This window comes from Ornithorhynchus anatinus, chromosome 14 (assembly GCF_004115215.2).
Source record: "Ornithorhynchus anatinus isolate Pmale09 chromosome 14, mOrnAna1.pri.v4, whole genome shotgun sequence".
In the NCBI taxonomy this organism is placed as follows: Eukaryota; Metazoa; Chordata; class Mammalia; order Monotremata; family Ornithorhynchidae; genus Ornithorhynchus; species Ornithorhynchus anatinus.
The window spans coordinates 8,423,462-8,441,123 of record NC_041741.1 but is presented as its reverse complement, the minus strand read 5'-3'; the positions used below and the strand labels follow the sequence as shown (position 1 = coordinate 8,441,123).

The following is a 17,662-nucleotide window of genomic DNA, read 5'->3' as shown; positions in this document are numbered from 1 at the left end:
GTATGGTGGGAAGCCATTATGGGCTTTTCCATATGCTTGAGTTTACTACCAGAACATTAATCCGTGTTTATTTTCCCTCACTCTCTACTTTATGCAAATTCATAGACTAAATGATCAGATCCATTCATTCACATTCATAAACTTCTACTTACCTCTTCTCCTTTGGGAAAAGAGCCCAAGACGTGACATTGCCTGCTTAGGTCATTTTTTCTTTCTCCTTTGAAACAGGTTCACTTCTGCAACATACTGCTTGAACTCCGTTCTACAGTCACCCGCCACAGTTCTTTGGAGTTAACAAATAATCTGCTTTTTCTCCTGTGTTCGAAAATTGAAAAACAAAACTTTTGTTAACATTACAAAAAAGACCAAAAGAATGTAAGTTAGTAAAGAGTCTTGCAAACTTGGCCTTGGTCTCCATAGTCCTCATTCTCTCGCAAAATAAATGTTTATCACCTAAGTGGAAATGTCCTCCTAAAATTGACTTTCTGGATTCCTGCTACTTAGGCTAGGTTTTTCTGCTGATTCTAACTCTCCTCTAACAAAACAGGAAAGCTGTTTCACCAGCTCTTGGTTAAAGCCGATGACGTTTTTCATAAGTAAAAAGGAAGTAACATCCTGGTTCTACAGCCAAATTCTTGTCAGTTTAAGTAAACACTTTTGAAAAATGACTTAAGTGCCATGAGAAAAGGAAAGTAATATGACCCAGTTTAAGGCTTGTCCAAAAGTCTATGAAGTACACTATAGTTGTCTGTGAAGTGCTTGTTTCCCCCACTAGGTTTCTTCAAAAAGTTGTTTTGTCTGGTGACCTTATGAAGTCATTTGAGTTTATCTTATCCTTCCTCTGAGACTTTGGGACAATCAACCAGAAACTACTGAATTGGGATAACAGTGCTCTGGGACGATACTGTCAAGAGTAGCAGGATCACAACCTGATCAATGCCAGGCACTTGCAAGCCACTCTTTCATCCTATACCAAATACACTTATCACCTTACGGATCAGGTCACACCAAAGGAGACAGTTGCCTGTAGTGCAAAGATTGATCCCATCACGCTATATGAAAAATATGTCCTAAAACAGAACTGGCAATATTTTAATCCGATTCATTTATAACTTACCCTTTCTCCAGCCTGTCCTATAAATTCACATTCACATACCAACTATTATGATTCTGTTTTAATATCCAAGGGAATGGAGACCATAGAATAACCAATCTCAAAAATGCTGCGAGTTGTAAGAGAATATGTACTGATAACCCACAGCACATGGCAACCAAATGCTCATTGGCACTGACTAACCCCAGCTCCACCACTGGCCTGCTGCATGACTTTGAGCTAGTAACTTCTCTGTGCCTCATTTCCTTTGCCTATAAAAATGGGTGGTCACCTTGCCTCCTCCTACCTTACCTCACTGCTCTATTACCACCCAGCCCGCACATTTCACTCCTCTAACATTAAGATTAAATGATCAGATCCGTTCATTCACATTCATAAACTTCTACTCACCTCTTCTCCTTTGGGAAAAGAGCCCAGGACGTGACATTGCCTGCTTGGGTCATTTTTTCTTTCTCCTTTGAAACAGGTTCACTTCTGCGACATACTGCTTGAACTACATTGTTACAGTGAGGAAACTGTAACTGTAGCTCATTCTCGTCCATCTCACCCCCAATTTCTCACCCACAGCCTGCCTCTGGCCTGGGACACCCTCTCTCTTCATATCCGACAGTTACTCTCTCCGCCTTCAAAGCCTAACTGAGGCCTTCCCTAACTAAGCCAGTTCCTCTTTTCTCGCCCCCTTAGCCTCACAGCATTTATGAACATATCTGTAGTTTCCTTATATTAACATCAGTTTCTACCTCTGGACTCTGAGCTCGCTGTGGGAAGGGAATGTGTCTGTATTCTCCTAATCGCTCAGTGCGGAGCACAATAAATACGATTGATGGATGGGGATTCAATACACATTCTGCCCATTAAACTGTGACCAACATGATTACCAGATCTTACCTCACTACCTAATAATAGCGATGATATTTGCTAAGCGCTTACTATGTGCCAAGCACTGTTCTAAGCGGTGTGGGCGGCGGGGATACAAGGTAATCAGTTTGTCCCGCGTGGGGCTCACAGTCTTCATTCCCATTTTACAGATGAGGGAACTGAGGCACAAAGAAGTGAAGTGACTTGCCCAAAGTTATACAGGTGACAAGTGGCAGAGCCGGGATTGGAACCCATGACCTCTGACTCCTAAGCCCGTGCTCTTTCTATTGAGCCATGCTGCTTCTCTTAACCTAATCTGGTCTGTGCCAGGGCTTAGTGCAACGCTTGGCACATAGTAAATGCTTAAATACTATTCATTCATTCATTCAATAGTATTTATTGAGCGCTTACTATGTGCAGAGCACTGTACTAAGCGCTTGGAATGTACAATTCGCCAACAGATAGATATTATTGTTAATGAGACGTACATCACCTTGATTCTATTTATTGCTATTGTTTTAATGAGATGTACACCCCCTTGATTCTATTTATTGCTATTGTTTTTGTCTGTCTCCACAGATTAGTCTGTAAGCCCGTCAATGGGCAGGGACTGTCTCTATCTGTTGCCGATTTCTACATTCCAAGCGCTTAGTACAGTGCTCTGCACATAGTAAGCGCTCAATAAACACTATTGAATGAATACTATTATTAATAGTATTCATTAATAGTATTAACTATTATTAATAGTGGGAAGCAGCATGGCTCAGTGGAAAGAGCCCGGGCTTGGGAGTCAGAGGTCATGAGTTCGACTCCTGGCTCTGCCACTTGTCAGCTGTGTGACTGTGGGCAAGTCACTTCACTTCTCTGGGCCTCAGTTACCTCATCTGTAAAATGGGGATTAACTGTGAGCCTCACGTGGGACAACCTGATTCCCCTGTATCTACCCCAGCGCTTAGAACAGTGCTCTGCACATAGTAAGCACTTAATAAATACCAACATTATTACTATTAGTACAGTGCTCTGCACATAGTAAGCGCTTAAGAAATACCTACATTATTATAATAGTGATATTTGTTAAGCACTTATGATGTGCCAAGCACTGTGCTAAGCGCTGGAAGGAGGGATACAAGGTGATCCCCTTTAAACGGTGACCAACCTGATTACCCTGTCTCACCTCACTACCTAATAGTAATATTTGTTAAGCGCTTATGATGTGCCAAGCATTGTTCTAAGCGCTGGGGGGGGGGGGGGAAGAATACAAGGTGATCCCCTTGTGTGGCTCGGTGGAAAGCGCCCGGGCTTGGGAGTCAGGGGTCATGGGTTCGAATCCCCCACTGCCACTTGTCAGCTGTGCGACTGTGGGCAAGTCCCTTCACTTCTCTGGGCCTCAGTTCCCTCATCTGTAAAATGGGGATGAAGACTGTGAGCCTCACGAGGGACCACCTGTTGACCCTGGATCTCCCCCGGTGCTTAGAACAGTGCTCTGCACATAGGAAGCGCTTAAATACCAACATCGTTATTATCATTATTATTATTTAAACTGTGACCAACCTGATTACCCTATCTCACCTCACTACCTAAAAGTGATGATATTTATTGAGCGCTTCTAATGTGCCAAGCACTGTTCTAAGCGCTGGGGGGGGAGAATACAAGGTGATGGGGTTGTCCCACGTGGGGCTCCCAGTCTTCATCCCCATTTTGCAGATGGGGTGACTGAGGCCCCGAGGGAGGTGACCTGCCCCCGGTGCCCCAGCTGACAAGCGTCGGGGGCGGGATCTGAACCCACGCCCTCTGACCACCGAATCCCGCGGCTCCCCCAAGTCCTTACCGTGGGCGGTGAGGACCGGCGGCGCCTCCATCCGCAGCCCGAACGACGGCCGTTTGGGGGACGAGATGAAGAGGAGGGAGGCTCTCATCCTCTTCACGGACAAAAACGTTACGGGGCGGGAGGGGCTTCGTCGCTCAATCGGAGACCGGCCGCTCCCCGCCATCACCGGCCGGGCGGGGGCACGTGCGCATGCGCGGGCGGCTCCCTCACGCTCCCCCTCCCGCCCCCTACACACCCCCCTTCTGCGCAGACGCGAGGCCCCAAACGCGCAGGCGCCGAGGCTCCGCCTTAACCCCCTCCCCGCGCAGGCGCCGAGGCTCCACCTCCCCCCGAAAGAGTCCGAGGCTCCGCCTCCCCCTTCCCTGCGCAGGCGCCGAGGCTCCGCCTTACCCCCCCCCCCGCGCAGGCGCCGAGGTTCCGCCCCACCCCCTCGCTCAGGCGCCGAGGCTCCGCCTCCCCTTCCCCGCGCAGGCGCCGAGGTTCCTCCTCCCTCCAGGCAGACGTCGAGGCCCCGCCTCCCCCTTCCGCGCAGGCGCCGAGGCTCCGCTCCCCCCCTCACACGCAGAGGCGCTCCCCCTCCCCGCGCAGGCGCCGAGGTTCCTCCTCCCTCCTGGCAGACGTCGAGGCCCCGCCTCCCCCTTCCGCGCAGGCGCCGAGGCTCCGCTCCCCCCTCCCCGCGCAGGCGCCGAGGCTCCTCCTCCCTCCAGGCAGACGTCGAGGCCCCGCCTCCCCCTTCCGCGCAGGCGCCGAGGCTCCGCTCTCCGCCCCCCCCCCTCCCCGCGCAGGCGCAGTGCGAGCCGCCGGGTGGATGTTGGAGGCGCCATGCAGTCGGCGGCGGTGGAGGAGCTGATGCCCCGCTTTCTACCGGTCGCTCCCTGCGACCTCCCCGAAGACTTCGACCCCACCGTGCCCCCCAGGACGCCGCAGGAGTATCTGAAACGGGTCCAGTGAGTGGCTCGGCTGAGCTTCATTCATCCGGTCCTCCCTTCCCCCTTTGGGGGGCGGCTCATTCATTCAATAGTATTTACTGAGCGCTTACTAGGTGCAGAGCGCTGGACTAAGCGCTTGGAATGAACATCTAGAGACGATCCCTGCCCATCGACGGGCTCACAGTCTAATCGGGGGAGACAGACAAAAATAAGAGCAATAAATAGAATCGGGGGGATGGACATCTCATTAAAACAGTAGCAATAAATAGAATCAAAGGGATGGACATCTCATGCACAAAATAAATAGGGTACAGAATAATGCAAAGCACTGTTCCAAACGCTGGGGGGGTGCCAGGTGATCAGGTTGTCCCACGGGGGTCTCACACTCTACCCACATTTTAATAATAATAATGGTGGGATTTGTTAAGTGCTTACTGTGTGCAAAGCACTGTTCCAAACGCTGGGGGGGTACCAGGGGATCAGGTTGTCCCACGGGGGGCTCATAATCCCCATTTTAATAATAATAATGTCCGTATTTGTTAAGCGCTTACTCTGTGCAAAGCACTGTTCCAAATTCTGGGGGGGGTACCAGGTGATCAGGTTGTCCCTCAGGGGGCTCACGCTCTTAATCCCCATTTTAATAATAATAATGGTGGGATTTGTTAAGCGCTTACTGTGTGTGCAAAGCACTGTTCCAAACGCTGGGGGGGTACCAGGTGATCAGGTTGTCCCACGTGGGGCTCATGCTCATAATCCCCATTTTAATAATAATCGTGGTATTTGTTAATTGATGTTGGTATTTGTTAAGTGCTTACTATGTGCAGAGCACTGTTCTAAGCCCTGGGGTAGATAGAGGGTAATCAGGTTGTCCCATGTGAGGCTCACAGTTAATCCCCATTTTACAGATGAGGTAACTGAGGCACAAAGCAGTTAAGTGACTCGCCCACAGTCACACAGTTGACAAGTGGCAGAGTCGGGATGCAAACCCATGACCTCTGACTCCCAAGCCCGGGCTCTCTCCACTGAGCCACGTTGCTACGCGCAAAGCACTGTTCCAAACCCTGGGGGGATACAAGGTGATCAGGTTGTCCCTCGGGGGGGGCTCACAGTCTTAATCCCCATTTTACAGATGAAGTCACTGAGGCACAGAGAAGTGAAGTGACTTGCCCAAAGTCACACAGCTGACAAGCGGCGGAGCTGGGATTAGAATCCATGACCTCTGACTCCCAAGCCTGACCTCTTGCCACTGAGCGACGTGGCTTCTCATCAGACTCGTCTGTGTGATCGTTTCTTCCAGGATGTCATCTCACCAAGTGCCGAAGCGCCTCAGGGGGCTTTTATTATAATAATAATAATAAAATTATGGCACTCGATAAGCCCTTACTATAGGCCAAGGACGGTTGTAAGCCTTGGGATAGATACAAGGTATACAGATAGCTATATAGCTGTATATAGCTATACATCTATAGCTATAGTGAGAAAGTCACTTAACTTCTCTGTGCCTCAGTTCCCTCATCTGTAAAATGGGGATGAAGACTGTGAGCCCCACGTGGGACAACCTGATGACCTTGTATCTACCCCAGTGCTTGGCACAGAGTAAGCGCTTAACAAATACCATCATTATTATTATTATAATACAGGTCAACCAGATTGGACCCAGGCCCTCTCCCACATTGAGCTCACACTCTTAATCTCCATTTTTCACAGGTGAAATAACTGTCACAGATGAGGTAACTGAGATAATTGTTGTCGAATTGCACTTTCCAAGCGCTTAGTACATTGCTCTGCATACAGTAAGCTCTCAATAAATACAATTGAATGAATGAATGAATTGAGGCATAGAGGAAATGAAGCGACTTGCCCAAGGTCTCTCAGCAGACAAGTGATGGAGCCGGGATTAGAACCCACGACTCTCTGACTCCCAAGCCCGTGCGCCGTCCACTACACCATGCTGCTGCTTTTATTCATTTGCAGGATTGAAGCAGCCCGTTGTCCCGAAGTTCTTGTGGCCCAGATAGACCCGAAGAAGCTGAAGAGGAATCAAACTGTCAGTGTCTCAGTAAGTTTACGTTTTCCTTTTCCGATTGAGTTTGTTTTCATTAAGAGATGGAAATAGTAGAGCCCGGGCCTGGGAGTCAGGTCATGAGTTCTAATTCCGGATCCGCCATTCGTCTGCTGTGTGACCTGGGGCAAGTCACGTAACGTCTCTGGGCCCGTTTCCTCATCTGCAAAATGGGGATTAAGACTGTGAGCACCATGGGACAGGGACTGCTTCCAACCCAATTTGCTTGTATCCACCCCAACGCTTAGTACAGTGCCTGGAATGTAGTAAGTGTTTAACAAATACCACACTTATTATTAGTAGTATAAGTGTTATTAAATGTGGTGTCGTTTGATTTTGGGGAACTATGTATTCGTTATCACTAAAACTTGTACTTCTCCCTCCAGCAAGCTTAAGACTTGTGGTAGAAGAGTTGAAGGGGTTGTCGTCATGTTATCAGTCTGGCTTTGCTTACAATCTATCATCCTCAACATCATTATTATCAATGGTATTTATTGAGCGCTTACTCTGTGCAGAGCACTGTACCAGGCTCTTGGGAGAGTGCAGTACAACAGAGTTGGTAAATGCGTTCCCTGCCAACACCGAGCTTACAGTCTAGGCAGGGAGAGAGATGTTTATATAAATAAACGATACAGTGGAGACAGATGTTAAGACTAACACCTAATAATTAAATCTAAATATTTGCTGGGGTATTTTGGAGGGGAGGGGTGTCTTTTGTTTGTTTCTGCTCTGGTCTAGGAAGATAAAGAGTAAAGTTGAAGCCGAGAAGGAGAAAAGGGAATAACAGGAATGTAATGCTGGGGCACAGGTGATCATGCAAATAAGAGCAGATAATGAGGTGGGGGTAAAGAGAGGGAAGAGCAAATTGGGGGGGAAATCAATCAACCCGGATTTATTAAGCGCTTACTGACTTGGGAGAGTAATAATATAACAGACTTGGTAGATATGTTTGCTGCCCACAGTGAGCGTTCAGTCTAGAGAGGGGGAATTTAATGAGAACTGTTTGAGACAAAGGTGCGCATCACTTATCTAAGTTATGTTTAACAGTCGTTTTGCCACTATCTGGGGAACTATTTCACGCTGGAATATTCAACGTTATAGGATAATGGGTGCAATACTATTCATCCATCTAACTATGCTTCCTAGCTCTCAGGATGCCAGCCAGCCCCCGAGGGATATTCTCCCACACTCAAATGGCAACAGCAACAAGTGTCACAGTTTTCAAGTACTCGCCAGGTAATGATCGTTGATCAAAAGTACTCTCCAGGTAATGATATTGATCAAAACTAGGCAGAAAAGTAGGGATTGACAGTCCAATGGGATAATTATTGATACATTTATAAGTCCTTATGTATACAGTAATTTGAAATATGCTATCCAACCCATCCTTTGAAATCCAGTTTGAATGTTATACTTGTTTCTTAACTAATCGTACTAGAGATTGTGTTCTCTTCCCCAAAAAGGTCTCCAGCTGGAATAAAATGATTATATTATCTCATTATCAAGGGGGCCTAATGACCAGAGTACCTTCTGCCGTCTCCCTATCCCTTAGAGGCTAAGCAAAATCCCTACCTGAACAAAACTTGGAATACTGGGTATTTGTGACTGTTCGGGCACAGACTACCCTGCTCAATAAATTTAACCTCTACCCTGGATCACATTGATAACCTGCTATGTGTTTTTTGTTTTTCCTCCCTGTCCCGGATCCTCCTTTAGATTGGAAAGTCCTATGGGCCAGGGACCAGATGTGAATCATTAGTGCTCAGGACAGTGGTTTACCTGTCAGAAGTGCTTAATAAATGTTTTTATGGGGTTTTGTTTTTTTCTCCAGAGAGTGAACAAACACAGAAACCACTGGAAGTCGCAGCATTTGGATAGCAATGTCATGATGGTGTGTAGCTCTCCTTGGTTTTATTGCTTTTTTTTATTGTTCAACATCCACTTCTTTCCAGCAATTCAGTTGTACCACCAGCCTGGCCAAAATACTGAATAAAATCATAAGAAAAATGTGCACGCACCCATTTATGCCAGAAGGTGTTTTTGCCGTGTTTTGGCTAGCAGACTGTTAGGAAATTAGGCAACACTCATCCAGTAACAGGCCTGTTTGGATTCAGGAAGCCACAGTAGGGGATGAAATGGCTTTGGCACATCCACTTGACAGGGAACCCCAAGACTTCAACCACGCATGTTTTCCTTTATCAGAATGCGGCCTCTGCATTGTGAGAAAATTGGATCCACATGCATACCTTTTTCATATGCTAATGCCGGTGCGTGTAATTGTAGAAATGAGCTGCATTCATGTCCTTTATGTACCTTTGATTAATTTTGGCCTCAATTATTCAGGAGGTAATCCTATGGCATGTATTCGTATTTTTGGATTCCTTTCACTATGAAGCATCCTTTGGAGATGTGACCCATCGGCATTTAGACAGTGCTTGAAAACTACAGCCCAAGTTTTCAGCTTAGTAATAGGATTGTAAAAGGTTACCCTTGTGATTTTCCCCAGTGTCTTGGAACATATTCAGAAGAGTCATCAAGATTTCCAGTTCCTAATCAACTGAGGGGAAAGCTTTTCTTCCTCGCTTTTATATTTTTCCTAACACGCACTGTGTCCAGGTCAGTGGATATTTTGGCAAGGAGAAGTTGGCCGGTTGGTGTGCCTTCTGAGGTGCTGGTGCTTTCACTTAAATTTAAGTTTCACCGAAATACATTCTTCGGGTTCTGACTTATTTAAGTGGTAGGCCATACTTGGGCATTGAGAATGTCGATTTGTGTGTTTCTGCAGATTCCATACCATTCGTTTCAAGGCATTCCACTAATGCTCTTCACACCCATGTCTCCCTTACAACTCCTAGTTACGCCCCTCCTAACGCCTTGCTTATGTTATCCCCAGGGTCTGGAATGCCCTCCTTCTCCTCACCCCCGAGAATCCACCAAAATTCATCCTTCCTCTTTTTTTAAAATGGTATTCATTAAGTGCTTACTATGTGCCAGGCACTGTACTATGCACTGGAACAGATACAAATCAGCTTGGACATAGTCCCTGTCCCACATAGGGCTCACAGTCTTAATCCCCATTTTAAAGATGAGGTAATTGAGGAACAGAGAAGTTAAGTGACTCGCCCAAGGTCACGCAGCGAAGAAGCTGCGGAGCTGGGATCAGAACCAGGTCCTTCTTACTCCCAGGCCTGTGCTCAATCCACCAGCTCACGCTGCTTCTTTTTCAAAGCCCTTCTAAAATCCCACCCAGTCCAACAAGCCTCTCTTGCACTCAAATATTACCTATGCCCAGCTTTTGCACTTGTGTATTCAAGATTTAATTTTATCTATTCTGATTGCACTTCTTCTGACTGTCTGGGTCCCTCTCCCCCCACGAGAGGAGAAGCTTGTAAACAGCGAGTGTGTTTTGTTCTTCTGCTGTACTTCCCAGATGCTTAGTAGGGTGCTTGTCATTCAATAAGCGCTTGATAAATGTCATTACTCTTGTCACCACTACTAAAATTTAACTTCATTTTGATTCCTTCAGCCAAAATCAGAGGATGAAGAAGGCTGGAAAAAATTTTGCTTGGGAGAAAGGTTATATGGTGAGGTGGCTGTTGCAGCACCTACAGGAGAAAATCCAGGAATTGATTATGTGCAGGTAGGTCATATGGTCAAGGTGCAAAACCCAAGAATCTGTGGTTTTCTCTATTAGCACCTAAAATGAAACAGAAATGCACCGGGCCAGATGTTATGGGCCACTGGTGTCATCTAGGCCAGCTGTCATATAGTCAGATAAACAGATCTAAAGATGCAAGCCCAAAATAAAAAACAATTGCTGAAAATCTCTGAATTCTAAAGTCGAAAATTGTGCCCAGCTAGTCTGAAAGGGGGAAGGAAGAGAAGTCAGAGTTGGATTTGTCCGTGTATGTGTGAGCCCCCAGATGTAAATAGGCTTCTCTTCAGGTATATTTACCCTGTAGACTTTTAACTCCTTGTGGGCAGAAAACATGTTTATTACTGTTATACTGCATTCTCCCAGGCGCTAGTACAGTGTTTTGCACATAGTAAGTGCTCGATAAATACCGATGATTGATTTTTCTGTTTTTCTTCCAGATTGGTTTTCCTCCCCTGCTTAGTATTGTCAGTAGGATGAATCAGGTAAAAACCCATTTCTAATATATAAAAGATGAAATGTTCTTAATATAAGCAAACTCCTTTTAGCTGTTTGTAGTGTATATGTCAGATAGGTTTGCCATGCCAACCTTGATTTTTCCAATCCTAGTTTTGAGTATCCATTCTTAATATTCCATAGACAGTTTGGGCAATCACAGGATACAGTTTTAAGTATGATTTTCTGTGTAATGTGAATATGATAAAAGCTTTAGAATGCTTGCTTTTTGTTCTGTACATTGAATACAACTCAGTGAGATGGAAGCTAAAGAGCACCTACCCTTCTTCTTTATTTCATAAACCCAGAGGTTTTACAAACTGGATTTGCCAACTCTGGGTTCTTTGGTGAATTAATCCACCACAGTGGAGAATGGAAGACTGTGTGCAATCAATTATCCTAAAAAATTGATTTATGGATGAAAATGTGCTAATAATAAATATTAAGAGCAGCAGTTAGATTCCCAATATCCATTAGCAGGTCAGCTCCTTAAGGCTAGAGAACGCATCATTTCTCTGTAATTTTCCGAGTGCTTAATACAGTGCCATTTCCCCCAGAGGGTTCTCAGTAAGTACTGTTATTTCTAATTGCAAAGTTACCTAGGCTAAAGGCAACATCCATACGGATGTACCCGACGACTCCTCTGCCGCCCGCCTGCTATCCCTCCTCGACTCTGCCGACCTCCTCCTCCACCATACCGCGCCCACTCACCGACTCGGTCACACCCTCGATCTCGTCATCTCCTACCGCTGCACTATCTCCTCACTCACCAACTCTGAAATCCCTCTGTCTGACCATAACCTTCTCACCTGCCTCATCTCTCACACTCCCTCCCCCTGCAAATCTTCGCTACTGCCCCACAGAGACCTCCGCTCTCTCGATCCCATCCGTCTTTCCAATAGCATCTCGCCTCACCTTGCCGCCCTGTCCTCTCTTCCCACTCTCGACAATCAGGTCTCCTCTCTCAACTCCACCCTCTCTACTCATCTCGACTCTCTCGCCCCCCTTTCCCTCCGCCGCTCTCGCTCCACTAACCCACAGCCCCGGATCACCTCCTCCGTCCGCCTCCTACGCTCCTATGCTCAAGCTGCTGAGCGCTGCTGGCGAAAGTCCAAGCACCGAGCCGACCTCACACACTTCAAATTTATCCTTTCCTGCCTTAACTCTGCCCTCTCCTCCTCCAGGCAAAGCTTCTTCTCCTCCCTCATCGACACCCATGCCCGTCACCCCCGCCGATTGTTCCGGACCTTTAACTCTCTCCTTAGGCCCCCTGTTCCTCCCCCTCCCCCATCTCTCACCCCTAATGATCTGGCCACCTATTTCCTCACGGAAATCAACACGATCAGGTCTGAGCTCCCCAAAGTCACCCCTCCGCCTCTCCCCTCCCCCCCAACAACCCCCTCCCCTACTTTCCCATCCTTCCCTGCAGTATCCTCAGAGGAGATCTCCTCCCTCCTCGCAAGTGCCACCCCCTCCACCTGCGCCTCGGACCCCATTCCCTCTCACCTTCTTAAAACCATCGCCCCTGCCCTCCTCCCTTCCTTAACTTCTATTTTTAACCACTCAGTCTCCAAGGGCTCCTTCCCCTCTGCCTTCAAACATGCCCACGTCTCCCCCATCCTAAAAAAACCCGCTCTTGACCCCACTTCCCCCTCCAGTTATCGTCCTATCTCCCTACTACCCTTCCTTTCCAAAATCTTAGAACGAGTCGTCTACAATCGATGCCTAGAATTCCTTAACTCCCATTCTCTCCTAGACCCCCTCCGATCTGGCTTCCGTCCCCTCCACTCTACCGAAACTGCTCTCTCTAAGGTCACCCGTGACCTCCTTCTTGCCAAATCCAATGGCTCCTACTCCATTCTGATCCTCCTTGACCTCTCTGCTGCCTTTGACACTGTCGACCATCCCCTCCATACCTTATCTCACCTTGGCTTCACGGACTCTGTCCTCTCCTGGTTCCTCCTCTTACCTCTCTGGCCGATCATTCTCGGTCTCCTACGCCGGAGCCTCCTCCCCCTCCCATCCTTTAACTGTTGGAGTTCCTCAAGGGTCAGTTCTTGGCCCTCTTCTGTTCTCCATTTACACTCACTCCCTCGGTGAACTCATCCGCTCTCATGGCCTTGACTACCATCTCTACGCAGATGACACGCAGATCTACATCTCCGCCCCTGTCCTCTCCCCCTCCCTTCGGGCTCGCATCTCCTCCCGCCTCCGGGACGTCTCCACCTGGATGTCGGCCCGCCACCTAAAACTCAACATGAGCGAGACTGAGCTCCTCATCTTCCCTCCCAAGCCCGGTCCGCTCCCAGACTTCTCCGTCACCGTGGATGGCACGACCATCCTTCCCGTCCCGCAGGCCCGCAATCTCGGTGTCATCCTTGACTCGTCCCTCTCGTTCACCCCACACATCCTATCCGTTACCAAGACCTGCCGGTTTCACCTCTACAATATCGCCAAGATCCGCCCTTTCCTCTCCACCCAAACGGCTACCTTACTGTTACGGGCTCTCGTTATATCCCGGCTAGACTACTGTGTCAGCCTTCTCTCTGACCTCCCTTCCTCCTCTCTCGCCCCGCTCCGGTCTATTCTTCACTCCGCTGCCCGGCTCATCTTCCCGCAGAAACGATCTGGGCATGTCACTCCCCTTCTTAAACAACTCCAGTGGTTGCCCATCGACCTCCGCTCCAAACAAAAACTCCTCACTCTAGGCTTCGAGGCTCTCCATCACCTTGCCCCTTCCTACCTCTCCTCCCTTCTCTCTTTCTACCGCCCACCCCGCACGCTCCGCTCCTCCGCCGCCCACCTCCTCGCCGTCCCTCGGTCTCGCCTATCCCGCCGTCGACCCCCGGGTCACGTCCTCCCGCGGTCCCGGAACGCCCTCCCTCCTCACCTCCGCCAAACTGATTCTCTTTCCCTCTTCAAAACCTTACTTAAAAATCACCTCCTCCTAGAGGCGTTCCCAGACTGAGCTCCTCTTCCCCCTCTACTCCCTCTGTCATCCCCCCTTTACCTCTCCGCAGCTAAAGCCTCATTTTCCCCTTTTCCCTCTGCTCCTCCACCTCTCCCTTCCCATCCCCACAGCACTGTACTCGTCCGCTCAACTGTATATATTTTCGTTACCCTATTTATTTTGTTAATGAATTGTACATCGCCTTGATTCTATTTATTTGCCATTGTTTTTACGAGATGTTCTTCCCCTTGACGCTGTTCAGTGCCATTGTTCTCGTCTGTCCGTCTCCCCCGATTAGACTGTAAGCCCGTCAAACGGCAGGGACTGTCTCTATCTGTTGCCGACTTGTTCATCCCAAGCGCTTAGTACAGTGCTCTGCACATAGTAAGCGCTCAATAAATACTATTGAATGAATGAATGAATGAATGAATAAAGATAATAGACCACACACACCCCATTTAAAATGGAATTATAGATTCTTGAATTCATGAAGAAAACTTTCAGCTTGGATTTCTAGAAATGACTTGTGCGTGAAATCATTGTGCTTCATTTCCAGTGTCAATCAGATCCTACCTTTTACCCATATTAATGTTCTCTCTCATTGTAAAAAGGCAACAATAACGAATGTCTTGGAGTACCTGATTAACTGGTTTGGAGAAAGAGATTTTACTCCAGAATTGGTAATTTTCTATCTATTTTCATCCTGCAAACCAAAGTTTAGCTAATATTTTAAAGTTTTAACTGGGAATAATAGCATGGAACCACAGCAAACTTAGTGAAGATATGTGTTTATTTCAAGTATGCAGGTAAGTGATGCATCTATATTTTTGGAAAATAGCAAAATTATTAGTTAGAAGTGGTGTGTCACTCTTTTCCCCTTTTCTGTAAAACAATTTTAGGGACCCAAAATTAAGCATTTGAAGAATTTGGAAATGGACCATTTATCCCCAAAGCTTGGAGTAAATTTACTTTGCTAGACCTTAACATGAGGTGTTGTGGCTGGGAGGTGTTTTTACATTTTACACTTATATGATTAACCCTTTCTACTTTTTATGGACATTTTAACTGAAACTGGAAAAGGAGAGTTCATCCAAAGTTGGTTGAAACTCCGAAGCTTTAGCATAATCAAATAGTGCACCCCTAGATGTTTCAGTTCGGAGTAACTGAGTGGAATAGTGTGTTTTCATTTGGAGAGACTGAAATAAAACCGATTCAATTTCATCTCCAATGCAAAATATATATTGTAATTGGGAGTAGATAGGGGTGGACTTTGCAATGTGCAAATGAGGAAAGCAAGCCTTATCATTTGGGGACCTTGGAATCCATTTTACGGGGAAAAAGCTCTGTACCCTTTGAGGGGGCAGGCTCCATGTCAGATTCCCACCTGAACGCTCTTTCCCAGTGCTCTGCACATAGTAAGCACTTAATATTATTACTGCTACTACTGCGTGAGATAGTTTATTTGGAAATTCACAGGCGCACTCTCTCTAGATGATAACTGGACTGAAATTCTTTCATTCTCTCCAGGGAAGGTGGTTTTATGCTCTGTTAGCTTGTCTTGAAAAACCTCTGTTGCCTGAATCTCATTCCCTGATTCGGCAACTAGCAAGACGCTGCTCAGAAGTGAGACTCTTAGTGGTGAGTTGCAACTTGAAATTTCAACTAGCAAAATATCTTATTTGTGAGGAAATTTGGGTGAGGAAATTTGGGTGAGGAAATAGCTCAGTGAAAAGTGCGGAACTGTAAGATTTTGCTCAAACTGTTGAGATTTCTAGCACAGAGAAAAATGAAAGTCAGTGTGACAAAAATATTTTTTTCGGCACCCTCTATAAATATTAAGATTTTTTTTCTGGTAATAGGACTCTACTAGCAAGGGAAGGACTACAGTTTTATACTTTTCATTTTTTTTATTTTCCAGGAAAGCAAAGAAGATGAAAGAGTACCTGCTCTGAATTTATTAATTTGCTTAGTTAGCAGGTAAGGATATAGAATAAAAGTGACTTTAATAAATGACATTTGGATTATCTGCTGTTTTAAAATTTAAGAACATTAAGGCAGCAAGTGGGCTGGGAAATAGGAATTGCTTAGAATACCGCACTATTCTAAGAGGGGGGAATCTTGATACTGGTTAATGACATTTTACACTGTATTGGAGAAAAGTCCACATTTCGGACCCTATTTAAATATCTTGGTTGTTTCTGGGTCAGTGGGCCAAAAAACCCTAAAACATTTCTACAGTGGGTAAATTTGTATCCTAACGAAGGCTGTGTTAAAGGGACAGGACCTTATGGACTTATTTCTATCCCTCCTTAGCAGTTTTATACATTGGTAAGTGAAGTCTGGGTTACATGATCTGGCGGAGATTTAGGCAGTGAAAAGAGAGAGTAAAGAACGATTCAGAGCCTGGAAACATGGACAGAAGGCTCTGAGCAGCACCTCCTTACTGGGCAGGAGGTACGAAAAGGAAGAGGATGAGCTGTCCCTGTGTGTCAGACAGGGAACAGTGTGCTCAAAGTTTCGGCATCCAAATCAGTATTGGCTAATTGGTCCTCTAAAGTTCCTTTCTAAGGCACCTGTCCTCGGGTGTGATCCTTCTGATTGAAAACTGCTCATAGTGAGAATGCCGTAACATTTAAAAATGTTCTGACCGTGTGATCTCTTTTAAACCTATCCCCCGATAGGTATTTTGATCAACGTGATCTGGCTGACGAACCATCCTGATGTGGTGGTGGCAGCAAAAGAGTGTGATAAAGCAGCCTCCTGCCTATTTGGGGAGAGGCAACTCAACATCAAAGCTTCAAATCCACAGAAACAACTCTGGGTCACCTCTCAGTGACTCAATTTGGAATTGATGAGAAAATGGTTGTAGTGTTTGTGAACAATAAGCCAGCTAAGGGGCTGCTGCAAGGACTCGCAAGTGGTTGGCAGTAATGTAGGCTATAGGTGGAAAAAAATTCAAAACTGTCCCGTTTTTACATAAATGAAAGTGACTTCTGGCAGCAAATGTATTTATCATTCTGTAAAACATTGTTGAATAAAATTTTACTTTAGTTAAATGGCTTCTTGTGTGATTTTTATGAGAATCGTTCTACTTCAGAACCTTACTGTAGTACCGAACCTTATCTGAATCCTAATAAATGTTTTAACTGGGTACTTAAGGACAAACAAAACTAAAATGTAGCTATTGGAAGTAATACAATTGTCTTTAGCCAAGTGGAATTTAAAATCATCAAGAGCCTAGCTCCCTGGGGTTAGTGATAGATGTGTCAATGGAGTTTGTGGGCTTGGAGGGTCCTCCGCTGTTGTGCCAGAAAAAATGGACTTCTGACCCCCTGAAGACCTCAGAACTGAACTCAAAGAACCTAGCAAAATCCTTAAAGGCCAGTCTGGAGTCCTGGGAGTCACCAGGAAGCTGAGACTCAGTTTTATCCCTTATCCCCCTGCTAAAGTGGGGAGAGCTCCTGCCCCTCCCCCTGGCTTAGAAGTGTTCATCTCCAGGGGAGGTAGGGGCAGGGCGTGTCTATTATTGCATTGTATTCTCCCACGGTTTTAAAACAGCGCTCTGCACATAGTAAGTGCCCAATAAATAGAATGAATGGAAAAGTGTTGTTGGCCCCTAAGGACTTAACAGGAGATAAGGCGTAACATGACAATGAAGGAGAAAGGCCCTGAACCACCTACTAATGTAGCTGGCTGTCAACAATTCCATTCTGTGCTTTCTCACTATAAAACAGTACAGTGGTTCTAAATGTAGTCATTGCTTCCTAGAAC

General features: G+C 46.4%; 2 protein-coding genes across 3 annotated transcripts in view; one reads left to right on the top strand and one right to left on the bottom strand.

Annotated features, from left to right (window-relative positions):
• Positions 1 to 3,927, bottom strand: part of SEC23A (SEC23 homolog A, COPII coat complex component) — a 40,198-nt gene extending 36,271 nt beyond the window's left edge. Inside the window, exons 1-2 of one of the 2 annotated variants that reach the window (XM_001512968.6) lie at positions 3,801 to 3,927; positions 153 to 315 (exon numbers count right to left, since the gene is read on the bottom strand). The gene's annotated coding sequence lies outside the window, so the exon portion shown is untranslated. Of the gene's footprint in view, positions 1 to 152; positions 381 to 3,800 lie in introns of those variants that run through there. The other variant, XM_029078702.2, reaches the window with a different exon arrangement.
• A 666-nt stretch (positions 3,928 to 4,593) lies between these two features.
• GEMIN2 (gem nuclear organelle associated protein 2) lies at positions 4,594 to 16,947 on the top strand. Its single transcript, XM_003428382.4, has 10 exons — positions 4,594 to 4,747; positions 6,704 to 6,788; positions 7,938 to 8,027; positions 8,623 to 8,682; positions 10,318 to 10,431; positions 10,887 to 10,931; positions 14,503 to 14,571; positions 15,419 to 15,529; positions 15,810 to 15,868; positions 16,573 to 16,947. Exons 1-10 carry the CDS (start codon positions 4,623 to 4,625, stop codon positions 16,610 to 16,612), a joined length of 798 nt encoding a protein of 265 aa, XP_003428430.1. The 5' UTR covers positions 4,594 to 4,622; the 3' UTR covers positions 16,613 to 16,947.
• Positions 16,948 to 17,662: the final 715 nt, after the last annotated feature.

What these genes read in the sequence shown, in the direction of transcription:
- GEMIN2 (XM_003428382.4), top strand. Translation starts at nt 4,623, where the DNA reads ATGCAGTCGGCGGCGGTGGAGGAGCTGATGCCCCGCTTTCTACCGGTC. An exon ending in CAGGAATTGATTATGTGCAG is followed by an intron (nt 10,432 to 10,886) that starts GTAGGTCATATG and finishes TTTTTCTTCCAG; the next exon opens with ATTGGTTTTCCTCCCCTGCT. An exon ending in CAGAAGTGAGACTCTTAGTG is followed by an intron (nt 15,530 to 15,809) that starts GTGAGTTGCAAC and finishes TTTATTTTCCAG; the next exon opens with GAAAGCAAAGAAGATGAAAG.